The 20,167-nt window shown below is 40.6% G+C and overlaps 4 protein-coding genes across 4 annotated transcripts; all 4 read left to right on the plus strand.

The window, feature by feature from the left end:
• Window positions 1–1,258: 1,258 nt before the first annotated feature.
• LOC131455249 (uncharacterized) lies at window positions 1,259–7,734 on the plus strand. The gene is made up of 5 exons (XM_058622783.1): window positions 1,259–1,355; window positions 2,417–2,537; window positions 3,872–4,080; window positions 5,259–5,401; window positions 6,003–7,734. Exons 1-5 carry the CDS (start codon window positions 1,286–1,288, stop codon window positions 6,132–6,134), a joined length of 675 nt encoding a protein of 224 aa, XP_058478766.1. The 5' UTR covers window positions 1,259–1,285; the 3' UTR covers window positions 6,135–7,734.
• Window positions 7,735–12,462: 4,728 nt separating this feature from the next.
• LOC131455252 (trace amine-associated receptor 13c-like) lies at window positions 12,463–13,533 on the plus strand. Its single transcript, XM_058622786.1, has 2 exons — window positions 12,463–12,635; window positions 12,732–13,533. Exons 1-2 carry the CDS (start codon window positions 12,463–12,465, stop codon window positions 13,531–13,533), a joined length of 975 nt encoding a protein of 324 aa, XP_058478769.1.
• Window positions 13,534–15,847: 2,314 nt separating this feature from the next.
• LOC131455269 (trace amine-associated receptor 13c-like) lies at window positions 15,848–16,912 on the plus strand. Its single transcript, XM_058622802.1, has 2 exons — window positions 15,848–16,020; window positions 16,111–16,912. The coding sequence occupies exons 1-2, from the start codon at window positions 15,848–15,850 to the stop codon at window positions 16,910–16,912; spliced, it is 975 nt and encodes a 324-aa protein (XP_058478785.1).
• Window positions 16,913–18,732: 1,820 nt separating this feature from the next.
• On the plus strand, window positions 18,733–19,808 carry LOC131455273 (trace amine-associated receptor 13c-like). The gene is made up of 2 exons (XM_058622807.1): window positions 18,733–18,905; window positions 19,007–19,808. The coding sequence occupies exons 1-2, from the start codon at window positions 18,733–18,735 to the stop codon at window positions 19,806–19,808; spliced, it is 975 nt and encodes a 324-aa protein (XP_058478790.1).
• The last annotated feature ends 359 nt before the right edge of the window (window positions 19,809–20,167 follow it).

The following is a 20,167-nucleotide window of genomic DNA, read 5'->3' on the forward strand; positions in this document are numbered from 1 at the left end:
CTGAAAAGGATCATGTTTAAATTTAAAAAACTAAAACAAAACATGGACCAAGGATTGAGCCTTGTGGAACGCCTCAAACTGTTTTTGACTTTATCGATCTTGTAAGAAGATTAATTATGACAAGATTTTCTTTCTGATAAACATTATTGTTATTTAATGATTTGACCACTGCTCACACTTTGACATGTGCACAGGAGAATCACTCTACTGCACTTTTTTGATATTAAAATAAATGTACAGCAGAAGGTGATTGGAACATAATTCACTGACTGCGCATTTGTTAATGATTAATTAATCAACCAATCAATAGCTGACCTAAATATAGTTCTAGAAGTTAAGCCAAGATTACAAGATTTACAATTTATACTAATGTCTGCAATAAAGCAATCGATTGAATATAGTTATTATTAGATGTTTATTTTTTACATGTTTTGAGTGCAGTAAACCCTGTGTTTTGTGGCAATCCAGTTAGCAGCTTTTGAAATATTATCTACATACAGTTCTCATGTTTGTAAATGAGAGCCGGTTCTCAAAGATTTTATGGTAAAATAAATAAAATAAAAACATACAGTTACTGGCATGGCAAAAAGTCATCAGTGAATATCTCCTGCAGTAGTCATTTGCCGAAACCTTTTAACCTTTTAATTTAATTGAAACTTTCATTTTGCCTTCCTGACTGTATAAAGATAAAAATGTAACATTGTGCACAAAGATTATCAGTGAATTAGCTCATAACATCTAACCCAAGCAGCAGGTGAGAGACGGACCAATCAGCGAGCAGATCTGAGGCCTGGCAATGTTGATGAAGTTTGTGGTTTCCATTTCTTTCTCTTTTTTTTTACTGCACAGAAGCATTTTCACAGAAGCACAAACCCCAAAAACAGGATGTGGACGTATATAGCTGACACTATACACAACAGGTCCAAACGAAGAGATAAGTCTGTGATGAAAAAAGTGCATGCCTTATTTCATACCTCATTACACAGATTTTAAGTGTGGATCTATATCATATCATGAGGTCTCGATGCAATACAATGAAAAAAAAACCCCACAATATCAGGAAATGCGTAAAAGATCAGATCCTCACATTTGAGAAGATAAAATGGTGTCCTATTAACCAGGACACAGTGAAAGTCACGTGATCGCCCACATAAACCTGCTCCACTCTGTGTCAGCATGACGGGTTTGTTTTTGTGACGTCTACGCACATTGATACATTTCCAGTGATACATATTTGCTCAGTTCTGTTTTGCCTTCACAGAGCGAGAAGGGAACAATAAAGAAAATGATGACAGCTCGCAGCTTCAGTATCGTCATCGTCATTTGTCTGAACTTCATCCTCCATCAATGTCATGGTAGGACTCTTGTTTTGAGTTATTTATTTCACAGCATCCACAATTATAATTTTAAAAATACTGAATGAAGAACACATTTTTTGTCAATGTTCAGACTAATTAAAGTGAAAGAAAAAACGTAAACAAGACTCCACTTTTTCAATGAAACAAATAATTTAGAAAATACATTGTAAAGTCTTAAAGTCTTGTAAAGACTTTCGCTTTCACACCTAACTCTGAAAATGTCCATCTGAACTTTTTTGTTTGCTTATTTTAACCATAAAAAAACACCAGAGAATGTGCCTTTACCCATTTTTCCAGAATAACTTTTAATATCTGGCAGTTATTTATAATTTACTGCATGTGACAATACTGTTTTAACAATTTAAAATGAAGATGCATGTTAAATTTGAAATTTGAACGGTATACAACATATTTAAAAGTAATTTTCTGATATAAAATATACTTAAGATTTAGAAGTAAAAGTAAAAGTAATACAAAAGTGAGGAGTTAGAATTGAGCAGCAATAGTTGTCTTTCAACTGGAATGTTGTGGGTTTGATTACTGGGTCCGCTAGTGTGCGTGTCCTTGGTCAAAACACTTAACCCACAGCCGCAGCGCGTGAACGTGTGATAAAAGATGTGCTCTGTGAAGAGTTGTCATCGAAACTAGAAAAGCGCTATTTTTTTATAGTGTATAGAGCAATAGACATAGTTAAGATGGGAAAATACTTTATTGTCTTACAGTACATTCACCATTCTGACAGTTGTAGACAGTAGCCAGACATAAGATGTTAGATTCAAATTCACAATATAAATATAAAATATAAGTCCCTAAAAACATTAGAAATTACCCACTGAATGTAATTTGGTTCAGGATATTTAGCAGAAATGTATTAGAGTAAATGTTAAAGTTGGATTTTCAATTTTATTAATGGCTCTATGGTTATAATAAATTATACTTAATAACGGGATTATGATATTCCCTCACAGATAAAAAATATAATAAAGTAAAGCCTACTTTGGCTGTTAATGTTTTTGCAGTGTGTTTTTTAATTCATTTATTTTTTTTTTATTCACCAGGGTTCGAGGTGAATCAGCCACAGTTTCAGACAGTAAACCCGGATGGATCTGCCACAATCAGCTGCGAATACACCGCCGACAGCGCCTCTGTTAAAGATGTCCGACTCAACAGCATAACGAAGTATGTTTCTTTGGGGTTTCTGTGTGAAAGACGGGTGCTGGACTGTAAAATACTGTAAAAAGAATAGATATTTAACTTATTTGTGCCTCTTTTTTTAAAACAATCTGTATAATCATTTATAACATAGAGCAAAATATGACGGCAAATAAAGGCTGAAATGACAGGTCATCTCCGCACGATGTCTATTGTCTCCAGAGAAGCCTTCAGACTTGCACATGTCTTTATTAGTAACACCTGTGCAGCTGCTTGTTAATGCAAATATCTTAGCAGCCACTCACATAGCAGCAAATTAAATGAAAGGAAGAAAATGTGATTTAAATGATTCACGCACAAACATCTAAACCAGGGTTTACAGAGAATGGTAGTTCTCATGGAGAGGCCTAGTTGATTCCAGAGGTGAATGGTCAGAATGTTTAGTTTCTTGCAACAGTAACTCATAGAAACACTTGTTACAACCAAGGAATGTGGAAGACATTCTCTGAGTGCACAACAATTGAAGCAGATGGGCTGCAACAGCAGAGAAAACACACCAGATGTCACTCCTGCTACATTATTCGGTGTCCTGTGTCGTTCACAGAGTGGCTACAGTCTTATGTCTGTGTGTGGAGGGGGAAATGTCTCCTTCCTTAGCCATCAATCCTTAGTAAATAGTTTGTATTTATAGAGCATTTTTCTAGTGTTTATAGCGTGTCCGCAGTGTTTATAGATGCATTCACAATCGCCAAGTGGTCTTCAAAGTCTCACGGCTGTAAGCCAAACAATCCAAGGGAACTTCAATATAAGGAAGAGGCAGAGAAAAGACAAGAAAAAGGAGGCAACATTGTGGCTGCTGACTGCTGTAAAACACAGAGAACAAACTCATTTTCTGAGCCACAGCTGCTCCATCCATCCATACCCCACAAAGAAAGGCCCCCATTTGACCTTGTTGCTGTGAGGCACCAGTGCTAACCACTGTAGCGCCATTCCACCAAGTGGAAACAAGTACAAATCGTTTTTTTGTTCATTTTTCAGACAATAGTAAGTTTTCCTTTACCAATATGTACAAATCTGTTATCTATAGCAGGGATCAACATTATTCAGGCTAAAGTGATGGAGAGATCATATTAAACTGGGCCTAGTGCAATGTAGTCTGTCAATTGCTTCCTAATCATACAAGCTGTTCAACTTGGAAAGAATACAACAAATCACATGATATCTTTATTGTCTCGTGTTTACATAAAGTACAAAGAGTAAAAACCCCTTAATGTGCGTCTCAAAACATCGACCTGCATCAACAAACCTAAGGTTCGGGTCAAAATCTTCGCTGTCTAACATTACCTTGTGTCTCTTCTCAGAGGAAACAAGCGGCACATGCTCTGCATGAAGGGAATGACACACTGTAAAAACATTACCATGCATTCAGAAAATCCCAAGAAGTGGCTCTTCATCTTACTCAACATCGGGCCAGAGGCCATGGATGTGGAGTACGAGTGCGAGTTCACGGTGACAATAAATTATCTCGATGTCGAAAGGAAGGGGAGGACTCCAACCAGACTGCAGCGAGGTACGTCCAAGCTAACATCTACACTCCATGTTCCACATGTATGGTTACTGTGAGTTAAAGGTCCCATGTGTAACGTGTAGGAGGGTTTACTGACATATACTGAATATACTACTGATAAGTACAAGCCTTTTATTAGTTCTTTAGGCAAGGGCCTTGCTTTTTTGGAGGCCGTCATCTTGTGCCTGAACAGATAAAACTGTGCGTTAAAGTGGAAATTCACTATGCAAACAACATCCTGTCTGAATTTTTATCTGTTACAATCTGCGGTGTCAAGATTAGATTCCAGGGTTTCAATTCAAGACTTACTTCACAATATAAACAGACATGGAGGCGGATTGTTGGTGTCATCAGTAAATAGCTGTTGTGTTTTGTGCTGAGAAATGCAAAAAAAAAAAAACTATGGAAGAAGTCGTGGCTTGTACAAGTTAAGGTTCTAAACAAAAGTACGCAACATCAACTCACTCTCATTGGTTCCTGCGAGGTTCTGCTCACGCCTCAAATCGCTGTTGAAGTCCTAAATATCAAACATGTTTAATATTTTTACAATTTGAATTCGGATTTGTCCGATGATGTTAATATCGCGTCTGGTAACCCGCTCAAACGACAGGATTATTTGGCCAGATAATCTGTTCAAATCAGCCTAAAATCTGGAGACACCCAAGATTGTCGGAAGGGCTGGATTTACGACCGAATTCTGGCCAATTAACCTCTCGTGTGTTTTTTTTTTGTGTCTGTGGAGACATTTCTGCGACAAGAGTGTCACATGTTTCACGAGGACTGATGGAGACAATGCGGAAGCTCAACAGATACACTGTACTAGTAAAGCGCGACGGCTGAAGGCCCTGGTATACTTCCAGACGTGTCCGAGGGAACTGTAGCATTGTTCTCTTCTTCTTTGGTAGGAATGGATCCTATTCCCTGCGTCCAGACTTGTACCGCCACCTGATGGTGAAGTGGGATACTACAGAACCCTGATGCACGAGTATACTAGGGTCAGCGTTATGCGACACGCAATGCAACGGTGTGCGTGGAAGTATACCAGGGCCTTTAGACTATGGCTGAAAATGGCAGATTTTAATGGCAGATGTCTATTTTGGAGCAGTCACTCTAACTTTAAACAAATGGCCTCTGCCCAAACAGGAAATGCCTTTTAAACTCTGCTTTGTTCTTATTAACAGGTCGACAGGAAACAGGAAAGAGCCGCGTCACTCCACCTCCAGATTCTCATCAGCTCAATCAACTCAGCTGGATTCTTATCGGTCTGCTCACTGTCATATTCCTGTGCGGCTGTGTCCTCGCCTGCCTCTACATCAGCCTGAGGGTTCGTCAGTTACTTCACTCAGTTTTTGTTGGTGTTATGTCTTACTGTCCCAAAAACAACACACAGATCAGTAAATATGTCCCTTTAGGAAAATGATGAGGTTATAAAATCCCACGTCTCTCTTGCACTTGCATTCGCTGTCACTTATCTTCATCGCCGTCGTCTTTCTTACATACGTCGCCCTGGCTTTCTCCTTTCTGGGATTATATACTGCACATTGTACAACACATACTAGTAAATAATGATTATTTTATCCCCAAACTATTTGAATTTTAAAGCAATTATACACTTTTTTATGATATTATGAGGAGAGTATTTCAAAATTCAGATGACAAACTCATCTAAATGTTACATACTGGACCTTTAAATTAATGTGATTATACATTTATGTGTATATCGCGTTATCTTTGAGGGTCACTCTGGGAACTGGGCCTAATAATAACAGTGAATACATTGGCAATAATGAATTTAGTGGTGGGTCTTAAGGATTAGTTTGAAAGTGACCGCCAACCAGAGTTAGTTAGTTTTATTCATTTTATAGCCTCTGAGTCAAATTTCTTTTACACTTTTATTCTGATTCTGTGCCGTCTGAATATCACAGGTACAGAAACAGCGGCTGTGCTCCAGCTCTCGCCCCGCGTTGCAGTACAACAACAACACGGAGAACAGCACCTACGTGGAAATGAGAAAAGCTCCTCCGCTGACGAACAAGGGTTTCTACATTTACAACTGACATGTGTGGCTAAATGTCAGCAGAGGGTAAACGTCCCAGATTTTCATGCAGTTATGGGGTCATGGTCTGAAAGGGTTTCCTCCACCTGCCTCTTTGTCACATGTCACCGTTGCAGTACCGCAGTTTAACACCAGAGTGAGACAAAGACTGTTCAAAGGGAGGATGCTCTCTCTCTCTCTCATTTGTGCTTTTATTAGTGTTCAACCATTGCTTCCATTATACTACTTAAAGGAAGCTCAAGTATAATATAATACTATTACATTTAATCTGCACTGTCATAAACTTTTGTTAATTTTCATTGGGTATCTAATGTAGCTTAATTTTAAATTTTACACTTTTTACGGCACCAGGTCGTCCCAGGTGGTGTTTTTTTTTATTATTATTTTTTATTTACCAGTTGTGTTTGAGAGAACCTAGATCGTTCGAGAGGATTTCATTCTTTAGGACAGAAATCGAAGGAGACATAGAATTTTACAAACTCTTATTCCCTATACTCACTGAAAGTAGAAAAAGTAGTCCCTCACACTCATACTTCATATGCACAAATTCACTTAAAAGTGAATTATAATTATTATTTTTTTAGGATAACAAACAATGTGTTGCAATGTGTGTGCAATAAAATAAATAAAATGGCTTCAGGGAGCCGAAATTTCATCATTTCATTTAAAATATTCCACCTTTATTTAACCAGATAAAAGACCCATCAGAGATCAAGACCTCTTTCACAAGACCAGAAACTCTGATTTGTGATGCAGGCCACTCCTACTTGACACATGTGCTGCCCATCACAGCAATCAACCTCCACCTGGTGACAGGGAGCAAGTAATCAGTGGGTAATTTGACGTTTTAACCTGCACAAAAAAACATAAAGTGAAGGTTTAAACATGTGAATATCTTTATTTCTTTTAACAGGGGTCCATAAAAGTTCATGTAATGATGGGGTGGATCCAAAATTGTTCCCTTCTTCCTCAACACATTGTTTGTTATCTTAAAGAAACATAATTATAATTCACTTTTAAGTGAATTTGTGCATATGAAGTAAGAGTGTGAGGGACTGATTTTTCTACTTTCAGTGATCAGCACCTTTAAAACCAACATTGATGTTTGTGTGTTTCTTTTTCCATTTATTTACAAACACAAATAAGTTTAATAAACCTTAAATAATAAAGGAAGGAGGAAAATAATCAAATACATATTGTATATATGGCAATGACCTAAAATGAAAATGAATCCAGTGTGTCTTGCATTAACTATTCCATCTCTTTTGTTATTTTTTGATGTTTGATATTGTTTTGTGTATCTTTTATTTGTCATTTGGAAGCAATAAAAACATTGTAATCAAACTAATCCACTTGTTAATTCATGATACAAACTGAAAAAATTGAAAACAACACAATACAGTCACAAGTGAGTAGGTCTTCATATATAAAAAAAGGATGCAAAAGTTGTCGTCACCTGTCATGTTAAATCTTGCAATACACAGAACCTTGTTACATTAATGCCACCCCGCAATATACGATTAAAAAAAGTTACGTTACTGAAATATGTACAAACTGGTGTTGACATAACTGCTCACACTTTATTTTTTGTTGTCGCTATAACCATGTTTTTCTGAAAAGAATTGTTGTTTGTTGAAAATGAACCAAAAATAAATAAATCTCACCTCACGTCATGAGTTTGCTGTGTGTGACACAACATTTGATATCAGTAAAAAGGGGAAAAACATTAAAAGTTTGGAAGTTGCGTAACTGAAGTGACTTGAGTCGAGGCCTCCAGCAGCGCATGTGAGCATGCGCGGGCCCCGTGTTTCATCCCTGTCTTTTCTATAAGGGTAATTATGTGTGAGAGCACTTTTCAGTGAACTCTGGTGGTGAAAGGTCAGCAGCAGGTTGTGTTTCAGGTGGAGACGGAGCAGGTGGAGAGAGACACAGAGACACATCAGGAAACACTCGCCGCAGACATTCTGTTGCCTCTCGAGTGCCTTTATTCAGAGTTCAACACACATTTCGTACAATGCAAAGACAAACAGTAAGGTGAAGACATGACAGTACAAAACAACCCCGGTTGTCTATATAGACAAAGCATAGTCATTTCCTCTCACGCTGCTTCGGCGAGGCCTGCTGGGCAAGAACAAAGGATAACAAAGGCAGCCTGTAATCATTGTGTAAAGACTTGTTGTCAGACAATCAGGGAGATCAGCAACATGTCAGCGAGGGCGTGGAGCTGCTGTCAGGTGAGAGAAAGCTTTTGTCATTGGATTGAAGAAAAACATTCCGGCAGTCACAACAGAAATCGGGTTTGATGTGTGATCACGTAAAGCACCCCCTATATTTGTTCGGGACATTTGATGCTTAGTTCGCACAAGGCATGTTATTAGTCTTACAGGTGCTCTCAACCATAAAGCCTTTGATAGACGTGCTTTCAAACTCAACCTATGCTGCCACGTCTAACCTGCCACTTTATTAGGTACACGTGTCACAACTGCTTCATCCACTCAGACAACCACATGACAGCAATTTGATGGATTTAGGCACGTAGAGAAGGTCAAACTGTGTCTTTGAATGTGTCACGGTTGTTGGTGTCCGACAGGCTGGTACGGGTATTTCCGAGACTGCTGATCTGCTGAGTCCAGTCCATCGCAGGGCCACATATGGAGACAAACAACCATTCACTCTCACACCTATGGTCAATTTAGAGTGTTTAATTGACCTAATGCCCATAGTGCATGTTTTTGGACTGTGGGAGGAAACCAGAGAACCTGTAGAAAACCCACACACACGCACGAACATGCCAACTCCATGCAGAAAGGCCTTGATCCGACCAGGTCTCAAACCCGGGTCCCATTCCCATTATATATTATACATTATTATTATTATATAAATAATCTTTTCAGTTTAACAGCTCATGCCAAACCTGAAGTAAGAGTTTATTTCATAGCCACCAGGGGGTGACTCCTGAGGAAGCCTGTCTGAATGGTGGTCTAAGGAAGTCAGAGGAGTTAATGGTCTCACATAGGCCATCTTTAATAGGACGTGATCAGTTTTGTAAGCGATGCCTAGCAGTGGCTAGCGTTGTTGCCTCACAGCACGAGGGTTCGGATCCCCATTCGAACGAGGGCCTTTCTGCGTGGAGTTTGCATGTTCTCTCTATGTTTGGGCTCCCTTCATTGAGGAGATTAGGTGAACTGGACACGCTCAATTGTGAATGTTGGAGTGAATATGAATAGTTATTTCTGTGTTTGCCCTGTGATGGACTGGCAACCTGTCCGGGGAGTGACCCCCGCCTCTCGCCCTGTGTCCCCGACTCTCATGTGGAGGATAAAGTGGTAGGAATGGAACAAATGTTCTAATTTAGGAGAAAATAGAGTTTAAATCACAGCATAGTATAGTGGACACCAGTGTGGTTGACAGTGAGTGTCCGATGACATAACCTCAACATGGTACCGAACGTATGTAAATGTAAATGTATATGTATATATATATATATATATATATATATATATTACACCTTTTACTACATAAGTTAACAAAGTCAATTTGGTTTTCAGATTTTTCTGCGACGTATAAATGACTGTGAAACACTTTTGAGATGGAGACACATGCGATTTAGTGATTCATGAAGACTTGAAAGAAAGCTTGCGATTTTATTTTAATGGCGTTACTCATATAATGTCATACGTGTGTTCAAATAAGGCAAATTCACAGTGTCTAGGCCGATGTTGGCATGCAGGAATGGAATAGAATCACAGTTGTGACCAGAAAGTGTACACAAATCTTTGTGAACTTGGAACTTACAACAGCAACATGGTTCCTCTAATCATTCCCTATATGTATGTTCAGTTGCAAGAAATGCAGAATAAAATGGAAAATCTTATCCGAAAGCATTTGGTTGTAGGGCATTTCATCATTATGGCAAATTAACGTGTGTGTGTGTGTGTATGGTTTTAATCCAATATATTTGTCCTCAGAACACAGTGACCTGTGCTGAGAGACACCAGGTCATAAGGATATGAAGAAGAATATGATTATGTGTTTTAAAATCTTAAAAAAGCCCCACATTTTTATATATATATATAAAATGCATGAATTGCGATTTGCAAGTACATGAGAAAAAGTTATGGATCCAAAGTCACATTGTTCGTGTGTCTTGCGTCATGTGTTTTCTTTCCTCACAACAGTTTAAGCTTGCATCATGTACAGTACCTCGTGTGCCCGTAGCGGAACATGTGACATGATGTTTTTCTTCACACGTCTGATTGGACGGATCCCGCTGAGATCGGTGTCTGCACCCGACGACTGACACTAACACACGAAGGTGTGATTCCTTGATGAGCGCGATTCATCAGAGAGCCATTAACAACACGTGGATGTTTGTGTTGTTAAGTTGTCAATCGGAGTCTTGTCTCAGAGGCTTGAGCCAGTCAGGGAGAAAGTGTGTGTGTGTGTGTGTGTGTGTTTACGCATAGTTAGCATAGCAAAAAGTTAAGGCACAGAATAACTTGTCTGCTTTCTCCTTGGACAAAAGAGTTCAAACATTTGCTGACATAATAAATAAATTGCAAAAGTCCTTCAATAAAATTGTATTTTTCATTTCATTAGAGGTGAAACAGACAACTTTTTGACTTAAAATTGTCACTGTGAAGGGATAGAATACTCAGATGGCCGATTTTAGTTGGACAAAGAATAATTTGGTTTTCTTTACGTTATGTAAACACGTTAGTCCGACTAAAATTGTGCTAGTCTTAGTTGGTCTAACATAATTGAAAAAGTGATAGTCACCTCAACCACAAGAGCCATGCTCCATCTAATATATATCTCATTAACGTGTACAGCAGGTATGAAACATACAGAACCACAACACCATCCATCACCGTCGATCTCGCCGTTCACTTTGTTGTTTTTCTGTGATACTCATTCAATACACACTGGCCTATGGAGAAATACAGCGCCACCTACGGAGGTGGGGTCAGAGGTACAAGGCCAATAAATCGATTTTCTCGGACTTGGCAAGTTGTCCAGTTGCTGGCCTTAGCTCGATTAAACTGTGCATTGACTCATCGCAAAGCCAATGGACGTCTAGGTTTGTGGTTTCAGGAGTGCAGACAAATCTAATAAAAAAATAGTGGCCACTTATTCAAATAATAAAAATACCAACAGAAGGAAATGTGTCAGTACTGCTCCTGTGGTGTTGTCCAAGCAACCACATTCAAATCCGAGGTCATTTACACCATGGTTTTAGCCTAAAAGTCCGCTTCAGCCTCCTTGTCGGAAGTCATGTTCATGTTCTTGTGGACACACCAGTGCTAGAATGTGTGATACACACAACCCAGACCTTTGTCGGTTCTAAAACATGAGCAGCTCTCTCTTTGTTGAGTGTATGGTAAGATCTGGTTGCAGTGCTATCTGAGAGTGTGGTTCTGGCCAGGAAGCCGAAGTGGACCTTTTAATTTATGGCGCTTTTCAATCATAAAGATCTAGACTAAACTACTCGGCTCGACTTGACTGTGCTCATTTTTTTTTGCTTTTCAATTAGCTCTTTAACAACTGTAAATAACTGCCAGATATTGATATTATTCTGGAAAAATGGGTAGTTACAGGACATTTTCTGGCCCTTTTATGGTTAAAATAAGCAAAAAAAGTGTTAAAGAGTTAGGTATTAGTATCTGGTTCCTGGTGCTTCTTTTGGTATCTGCTCTGGTGACGTTCTAAAGCCGATACTAAAATGTGACGTCAACAGACTGCTGGCCACTGATCGGAGAGTGTCGTCACTGGAAGAGTCACGAGGAACACAGGACACAGGAATCAAACCTGACATTTTTAAAAAACGGCGAGAGTGTGACAGCCAGCGTACATGGCTGCTGTCGGCAAAAATACACCATCGCCTCAAGTCCTCCAGTGTTTGTTAACCGATCGGTAGCTTGGCTCAACTCGCTTGGAAACTTCGCAAGAGCAGGAACCAAGAAAAAGCACCAGATACTATCTGGTGACGAGCATCATGAAAAAGTGCCACATGTTTGGCTGCCTCCGTGAAACAAGGCCCTTGCCTAAAGTTCAAGTAAAAGGATTATTGTACGGGTACAAAAACAAAAACCGCCTAGAAACCCTCCCCCCCACCCCCACCCTACATTTTGCATATTGGATGTTTAAAGAATATGAGGAGGAAGTGGAAGGTAAGAAAGAAAAAGGAGGGGAGGGGTTAATGATTATGTTTGTGGAGGAACAGAAAAATTTGCATTCCTTCCTACAAAAACACATCAGCGGGGTGATGTAAGAGGAGGGACAGACATAAATCAGGTGTATGACAGAGACCTCTTCAGACACGAGAGGTGATGGAGACCTTGGAGAACAGTGAACTTTGCTTCCCGCATCTCTTCAACGCCTCCTGCAGGAAGCCGAAGCGTTCTCAAACTGAGGCTGTGGTGATTTTCATCCTGCTGTCCTTCGTTTCTCTGCTCACTGTGTTCCTCAACCTGCTGGTCATCATCTCTATCTCCCACTTCAAGTAGACACATATTTGTTGTTTGTCGTAGAGAAAATTGTTATTGCTATTGATTACGTTTCGTTCATTGATATCATGTTGTTGGTTTTTCTTCTCCAGGCAGCTCCAAACTCCCACCAACCTCCTCCTCCTCTCTCTGGCCGCCTCAGATTTCCTCGTTGGCCTCCTCATGTGCTTTCAGATTATGCTCATAGACGGCTGCTGGCTCCTCAGTGACCGTGTGTGTGTCACGTATCAGTATTTGGCATATATCATCACTGCTGCCTCAGTGGGAACCATGGTGCTCATATCTGTTGACCGCTACGTGGCTATTTGTGATCCTCTGTTGTACTCCACAAAAATCACAATGAAAAGAGTTAAGATCTGCATTGCTTTGATTTGGTTTTGGTCTTTTGCTTTCCAAACTATGAATCTGGGTGATAATCTGATTGAACCAGGCAGGTATAACACCTGCATCGGAGAGTGCATCATTGCCGTGAACTACATTGCTGGGCTTGCAGATCTCATATTGAACTTTATAGTTCCCGTTACTGTTATTGTCGTGTTGTATACAAGAGTGTTTGTGGTGGCTGTGTCTCACGCTCGTGCCATGCGGTCCCAGATTGCAGCCGTCACACTAGTAACTGTTAAAAAGTCAGAGATTAAAGCGGCCAGGACTCTCGGAGTCGTTATAGTTGTGTTCCTGTTGTGTTTCCTCCCGTTTTTCTGTGTCACCGTTGGGGGTGAAGACACTGTGATCAATTTTTCAACCGCTGCTTTTGTCATATTTATGATCTTCTTAAACTCCTGTTTGAATCCTATAATCTACGCCTTTTTCTACCCCTGGTTTAGAAAATCTGTCAGACTTATTATTACACTGAAGCTGCTGCAGAGAGACTCATGTGAGGCCAACCTGCAGTAGAAAAGTGCATCTTTTTTGTATTGTAGTTGATTAACTTGGTTATACTATTGTTATACTATTGTTATACTTAAAAATACAAATTACTGTGAAGCAACCCACTGAATACACAGAAATATAAAATAAAAAACCTTCACTTTGACTGGAGCTTAAATCATTTGAACAAACCTTTGCAGAAAACAGTGCTATTACATTAGAAGCTTGTATTTGAATTTCCCTATCACTGCAATATCGTTGTTCAATCCTCTATATACTCTGGTTATTCACCATGAAAATTAACTTCCTATGTGTTATTACTTCATATTTTTCCATAATTCTGTATTCATACATGTTAAAATGCATGCTTTTTATTTATTACCGTCACTTTGGACTATGTTTGATGCTCTAATATTGTACATTACTCTGTGAAGGGACCAATAAATGACTTAACTTACATTATCTTGTTTTTATTTAACAGTTGAGCTTTTACAGCCACACTGGTTGTAATTAATTATTAAGCAAAATCGAAAACTATTAAAAAAAAAAAAAAACAAACAAATCATAACAATGTGTCAGAGGAAGTGGGGGAGAGAGAGTGTTGAGCGACTGTTCCTCGACTGGGAAGTAACGTCTCATCATGTATCATTCAAAAACCTGCCATAATACAGTACAATTTCACTTTCTCTTGTTACATTAGAGTTTTTGGAGTTTAAAACATTTTGACAGGGCCATTGTAAGAGTTTAAGGGGGCCCTAGGACCAGAGGGGGCTTAACAAGGTCGTGTCTCTGGATCTAGTTTATTGCAGTTGCAGTCTCCTACAGAGCTGATCATAAAATGTTGTCCTTGCTCTAGTCTGGACAATGGCGCACTAACATAAACAAGCCAGCAGGGCCGCAAGGAAAAACAGGTTTGTAGCCACTGATTAAAAAAATCCTAAAATACACCTAGAATAAACAAACTTACGTCTGCAACATTATAGGAATATGATTATTTTATCCTTGCAGACACACACATAATGCAGCAGAGGCATCAACTGAAACCTTATCTTTGAATGAAGCAGCGTCAAGCGTTGCTGAACTGCATTGTGGGTCATGTTTACATAGTAAGTTAATGCTAAGACACGAGTAGACGCGAATCTCGGGTCGGCCTTGTGGAGCGAATTGTGCAAGCGGCGCAACGTGTCATTTGCACCAACGCTCGAGTTGAAAATGTTCATGTGTTTTGCAAAGAATCCTCATTGCCGCGAAGACCAGTCAGCATTGAGATTCTCCGGATGACGTCACGTACTTGCCGGCAGCCACACTGTGCTCCGAGTCTTTCTATGGGAATTTGTGCCCATGCCTGCAAGAGCAGGAACCAGTGTTGTTTTTGGCAGCCATTTTAGATTTAGTCTCAGTCTTAGTCTTTTGGACTAAAATGTGAAAATGAAATTTCCTCCGCCGGTGGTGAGCTGTGACCGACTCTAGGTCGGCTTGGAAAGGCTTGGGGCGAAGGTGGCAGGCGGCTCCGGCCGTCCGCTGTACAACGACCACACTGGCCCCCGGGGCCGTGGACATATGTACTCGATGTGTCTTCTCCCACCCACCGGCTGCCCCCCTCACCGAGGGTTGTTGGTGGACCCGGGGGACAGGGTCCCTCTGCCCCTGGTGCTAATGTTGATCGAAGTGGACTGTCCTCAATGCGCCCCAACTGCGTTGCGTCGCCAGGGCGGGGAGCGGCCCACATAAATCGGGCGTCAGGGGTTGGTGGCGATGTCGGCAACCCACCCGACCCGTCTTGAAACGTGGACCAAGGGATTTTTAGGTTTTAATTGACAGATTACGCGCACAATAAGCAGAAATGTGCGTCTGACAGATCACCCACTAACATCTACGTCCATTCTCGTCTAAAACAACACTGGCAGGAACCAAAAAAAGCACCAGGCACCAGGTATTATACTGAATGGAAAGGCAAAACAACCTGTGTCAAACCAAGCCGAGTAGTGCTAGAACTGTATCATGAAAAAGTGCCACATGTTTCTACTGGCTGCTTCTGCACAAAATGGCTGCCAAGGCCCTTGCCTAAAATACAAGTAACAGGATTATTGTAAGGGTACAAAAACAAAAACAGCCAATAACCCCACACCCCCACCAAAACATTTTGCACATTGGACCTTTAAAAATTATGAGGAGGAAGTGGAAGGTAAGAAAGAAAAAGGGGAGGAGGGGAGGAACAGAAACATTTGCATTCCTTTGGAGACAAAAACACATCAGTGGAGTGATGTAAGAGGAGGGATAACAGAGAAAGGACAGACATAAATCAGGTGTATGACAGAGACCTCTTCAGAGACGAGAGGTGATGGAGACCTTGGAGAACAGTGAACTTTGCTTCCCGCATCTCTTCAACGCCTCCTGCAGGAAGCCGAAGCGTTCTCAAACTGAGGCTGTGGTGATTTTCATCCTGCTGTCCTTTGTTTCTCTGCTCACTGTGTTCCTCAACCTGCTGGTCATCATCTCTATCTCCCACTTTAAGTAGACACATATTTGTTGTTCGTCGTAGAGAAAGTTGTGAACGCTATAGTTTCGTTCATTGATATCATGTTGTTGGTCTTTCTTCTCCAGGCAGCTCCAAACTCCCACCAACCTCCTCCTCCTCTCTCTGGCCGCCTCAGATTTCCTCGTTGGTTTCCTCATGTGCTTTCAGATTATGCTCATAGACGGCTGCTGGCTCCTCAGTGACCGTGTGTGTGTCACGTATCAGTATTTTGCATATATCATCACTGCTGCCTCAGTAGGAACCATGGTGCTCATATCTGTTGACCGCTACGTGGCTATTTGTGATCCTCTGTTGTACTCCACAAAAATCACAATGACAAGAGTTCAGATCTGCATCGCTGTGATTTGGTTTTGGTCTTTTGCTTTCCAAACTATGAATCTGGGTGATAATCTGATTGAACCAGGCAGGTATAACACCTGCATCGGAGAGTGCATCATTGCCGTGAACTACATTGCCGGGCTTGCAGATCTCATATTGAACTTCATAGTTCCTGTTACTGTTATTGTCGTGTTGTATACCAGAGTGTTTGTGGTGGCTGTGTCTCACGCTCGTGCCATGCGGTCCCAGATTGCAGCCGTCACACTAGTAACTGTTAAAAGGTCAGAGATTAAAGCAGCCAGGACTCTCGGAGTTGTTATAGTTGTGTTTCTCATGTTTTTCCTCCCGTTTTACTTCGTCACTGTTGGGGGTGAAGACACTGTGATCAATTTTTCAACCGCTGCTTTTGTCATATTTATGATCTTTTCAAACTCCTGTTTGAATCCTATAATCTACGCCTTTTTCTACCCCTGGTTTAGAAAATCTGTCAGACTTATTATTACACTGAAGCTGCTGCAGAGAGACTCGTGTGAGGCCAACCTGCTGTAGAAAGGTGCATTTGTTGCTTGACTGTTTCTATTCTACATGTTGACCAAATTATTTATTTCTTAGATAAGTCTGTATCTTTAATGGCGATGTTTGTACGTTTGCAAAGAAGACATTTTGGGACTAAAACACATTCAAAGATGAAGGTCAGTGAAGGTCAAATGTTAACAGCAAATGCATAGAAATTACTGTTAGTGTTAACATATTTTTTTCTGGAAGGTTCTGGAGTCAAATGAAGTAAACGTGCTTTATGGAAATGTGCGTAGAAACTGGCCATGCAATAAAAAAAACAAAAAAACCCCTTAAATAAATGTTAGTTTTTTTAAGTATAGCTGACTCATCATCACTTTGACTGGAGTCAACACACGATGCATACTCTGTGGATTACTTTGTGAATAAGACTACTGTGGTTACACCTTAGACACTGTGGCCTAACTCCTGCAATGATACAGAGCTGGAGAGACAGACTGATGAGTAACAGGAGTAAAACATTATTAATCATTACTTGATCTGTCATTTTCAGGAGAAAGAAAATGGTGCACTAACATAAACAGGCCAGCAGGGGCACAAGGAAAAACACATTTGTAGCCACTGATCAGAACAATCCTAAAATACACCTAGAATAAACAAACAAATGAACAAATAAATAAATCAGTGCTTACTTACGTCTACGACATCTTAGAAATATGATTACTGCTTAATAATCCACACATTTTACAGTTCTTATCTTATCCTGGTAGACTCACACGTACGCAAACAGAGGCATCAACTGAAACACTTTTCATTCTCTTTGAATGAAGCAGTGTCAAGCGTTGCTGAACTGCATTGTGGGTCATGTAAAGGTTCAACTTGATGCTGCGTTTACACGGGACGAGTTTACATAGAAAGTCAATGCACAGACGCGAGTCGACGTCAATCTCGCGCCGGCCTTGTGGAGCGAATTGTACAAGTGGCGCAACGTGTCATTTGTGCCAACGCTCGAGTTGAAAATGTTCATGTTTGGCAAAGAATTCTCATGGACACGAAGACCAGTCAGCATCGAGATTCTCTGGATGACGTCACGTACTTGCTCAGAATGGAAGAGAACATGATAATATCTGTGTGTGGGCACCCGGAGTGAAGTGCCAGCAAGGCAAAGCAATGGACTCAGTGCAGTACGGCAAAGTTTGGCGCTACCTTGCCCCCTCCCCATTCCAACATTATTGGTATGTTAGTAGCACTTTTGGGGAATTGTTGGGAAATACACTAAATAGACAAAAGTATATCACACCAACAGGGACTGTAATGATGTATTCAAATACATATAGAGTACTTAAATATGGAGTTGGTTCTCCCTTTTGCAGCTATAACAGCTTCCACTCTTCTTGGAAGACTTTCCTCAAGATTTACAAATCTTTCTATGGGAATTTGTGTCCATTCATTCTGTGGAACATTAATGAGGTTAGCCAGAGAGCCTGGTGCTTGATGGTTGAAGGTCAGGGCTCTAACCCATAGTCAAGTTCTTCCACACACCAAACTCAAAGTCAAACCATGTCTTTATAGTTTTTGCTTTGTGCACTGGGACACAGTCATGTTGGAATCGCAAAGGGCCTTCCCAAACTGTTGCCACAAAGTCTTGGTATGCTGAAGCGTTTCGATTGCACTTCATTGGAGCCTGGCTTACAATCTCTATTCCAGTTTATCCCACGGGTGCCTGATGGGGTTGAGGTTAGGGAAGCACCGTATGTCCATTTCCTTAGAGAGGGAAACGTCACCAGAGGAGTGGACAACAAATAAATAAGTCAATCAGCTGTGGGATGGAGTCTCTCTCTCTCTCTCTGGTGATGGAGACCTTGGAGAACAGTGAACTCTGTTTCCCACATCTCCTCAACGCCTCCTGCAGGAGGCCGAAGCGTTCTCACTCGGAGGCCATTTTGATTTACGTCCTGCTGTCTTCCCTTTCTCTGCTCACTGTGTTTCTCAACCTGCTGGTCATCATCTCTATCTCCCACTTCAGGTATCCAAATATTTTATTCACTTTAAACGGTTGGACATACACATTATTATGTTGGTTATGCTTCATTCACTGATATCGTGTTGTTGGTTTTTCTTCTCCAGGCAGCTCCAAACTCCCACCAACCTCCTCCTCCTCTCTCTGGCTGTCTCAGATTTCCTTGTTGGCCTCCTCATGTGCTTTCAGATTATGCTCATAGACGGCTGCTGGCTCCTCGGAGACGGTGTGTGTGTTGTGTATCAATATTTGTCATATATAATCACCTCTTCCTCAATAGGAACCATGGTGCTCATATCTGTTGACCGCTATGTGGCTATTTGTGAGCCTATGTTTTACTCCACTAAAATCACACATAGGATGATTAAAGTCTGTGTTGCTTTGAGTTGGTTTTGCTCTTCATCCTTCCAAAGTCTAAACCTAAGTGATAATCTGCAACATCCAGGCAGGTATAACACTTGTTTAGGAGAGTGTATCATTGTCATTAACTACATTGCTGGACTTGCAGATCTTATTTTGACCTTCGTTGGTCCCATTACTGTTATTATTGTGTTGTATACAAGAGTGTTTGTGGTGGCTGTGTCTCACGCTCGTGCCATGCGGTCCCAGATTGCAGCCGTCACAGTAGTAACTGTTAAAAAGTCAGAGATTAAAGCGGCCAGGACTCTCGGAGTCGTCATAGTTGTGTTTCTATTCTGTGTCTGCCCATTTTTCTGTGTCACTCTTGTCGGCGAACAAACTGTGCTAAACGCTTCATCTTCAGCCTTTGTAATATGTCTGTTCTACTTAAACTCCTGTTTAAACCCTGTGATCTATGCCTTTTTCTACCCCTGGTTTAGAAAATCTGTTAAAGTCATTGTTACACTGAAGCTACTGCAGAGAGACTCCCGTGAGGCCAACATGCTGTAGAAAGGAGCCTGACCCTAAAAGTGATGTGGATTTAATTATATTTATAAATGTTTGAACCACAAATGTAAAGAAAGCAGACATGATAAATTTTTGCTACAGATTGCTAGAAAGCTTTTATCTTTCGCTGCCACTAGTGAACCAGATTATGGTATGTAGCCGCAAACACGTACAGGTACACATCGTTCTTTCCAACATTAACATCATGCCAGTAAGACTAGTTTTCTTCGATTTAGTTACTTAAATATATTTCCTAACCTGCCATTTAACGTGCCTCCCAGAAAAATCCCAATTTGGAGGCCTGGTTGACCTCTCAATTCTTGTTGCGGTAAAGGGGTAAGGTAGAGGACCTTACCTTACAA

This window comes from Solea solea, chromosome 2 (assembly GCF_958295425.1).
Source record: "Solea solea chromosome 2, fSolSol10.1, whole genome shotgun sequence".
Classification (NCBI taxonomy): domain Eukaryota; kingdom Metazoa; phylum Chordata; class Actinopteri; order Pleuronectiformes; family Soleidae; genus Solea; species Solea solea.

Excerpts from the sequence above, each read along its gene's own strand:
- LOC131455273 (XM_058622807.1), top strand. The coding sequence starts at position 18,733 with ATGGAGACCTTGGAGAACAGTGAACTCTGTTTCCCACATCTCCTCAAC. Across the intron at positions 18,906-19,006 it reads ATCTCTATCTCCCACTTCAG|GCAGCTCCAAACTCCCACCA; the intron begins GTATCCAAATAT and ends TTTCTTCTCCAG.
- LOC131455249 (XM_058622783.1), top strand. The coding sequence starts at position 1,286 with ATGATGACAGCTCGCAGCTTCAGTATCGTCATCGTCATTTGTCTGAAC. Across the intron at positions 1,356-2,416 it reads CATCCTCCATCAATGTCATG|GGTTCGAGGTGAATCAGCCA; the intron begins GTAGGACTCTTG and ends TTTATTCACCAG. Across the intron at positions 2,538-3,871 it reads CGACTCAACAGCATAACGAA|AGGAAACAAGCGGCACATGC; the intron begins GTATGTTTCTTT and ends GTCTCTTCTCAG.
- LOC131455252 (XM_058622786.1), top strand. The coding sequence starts at position 12,463 with ATGGAGACCTTGGAGAACAGTGAACTTTGCTTCCCGCATCTCTTCAAC. Across the intron at positions 12,636-12,731 it reads ATCTCTATCTCCCACTTCAA|GCAGCTCCAAACTCCCACCA; the intron begins GTAGACACATAT and ends TTTCTTCTCCAG.
- LOC131455269 (XM_058622802.1), top strand. The coding sequence starts at position 15,848 with ATGGAGACCTTGGAGAACAGTGAACTTTGCTTCCCGCATCTCTTCAAC. Across the intron at positions 16,021-16,110 it reads ATCTCTATCTCCCACTTTAA|GCAGCTCCAAACTCCCACCA; the intron begins GTAGACACATAT and ends TTTCTTCTCCAG.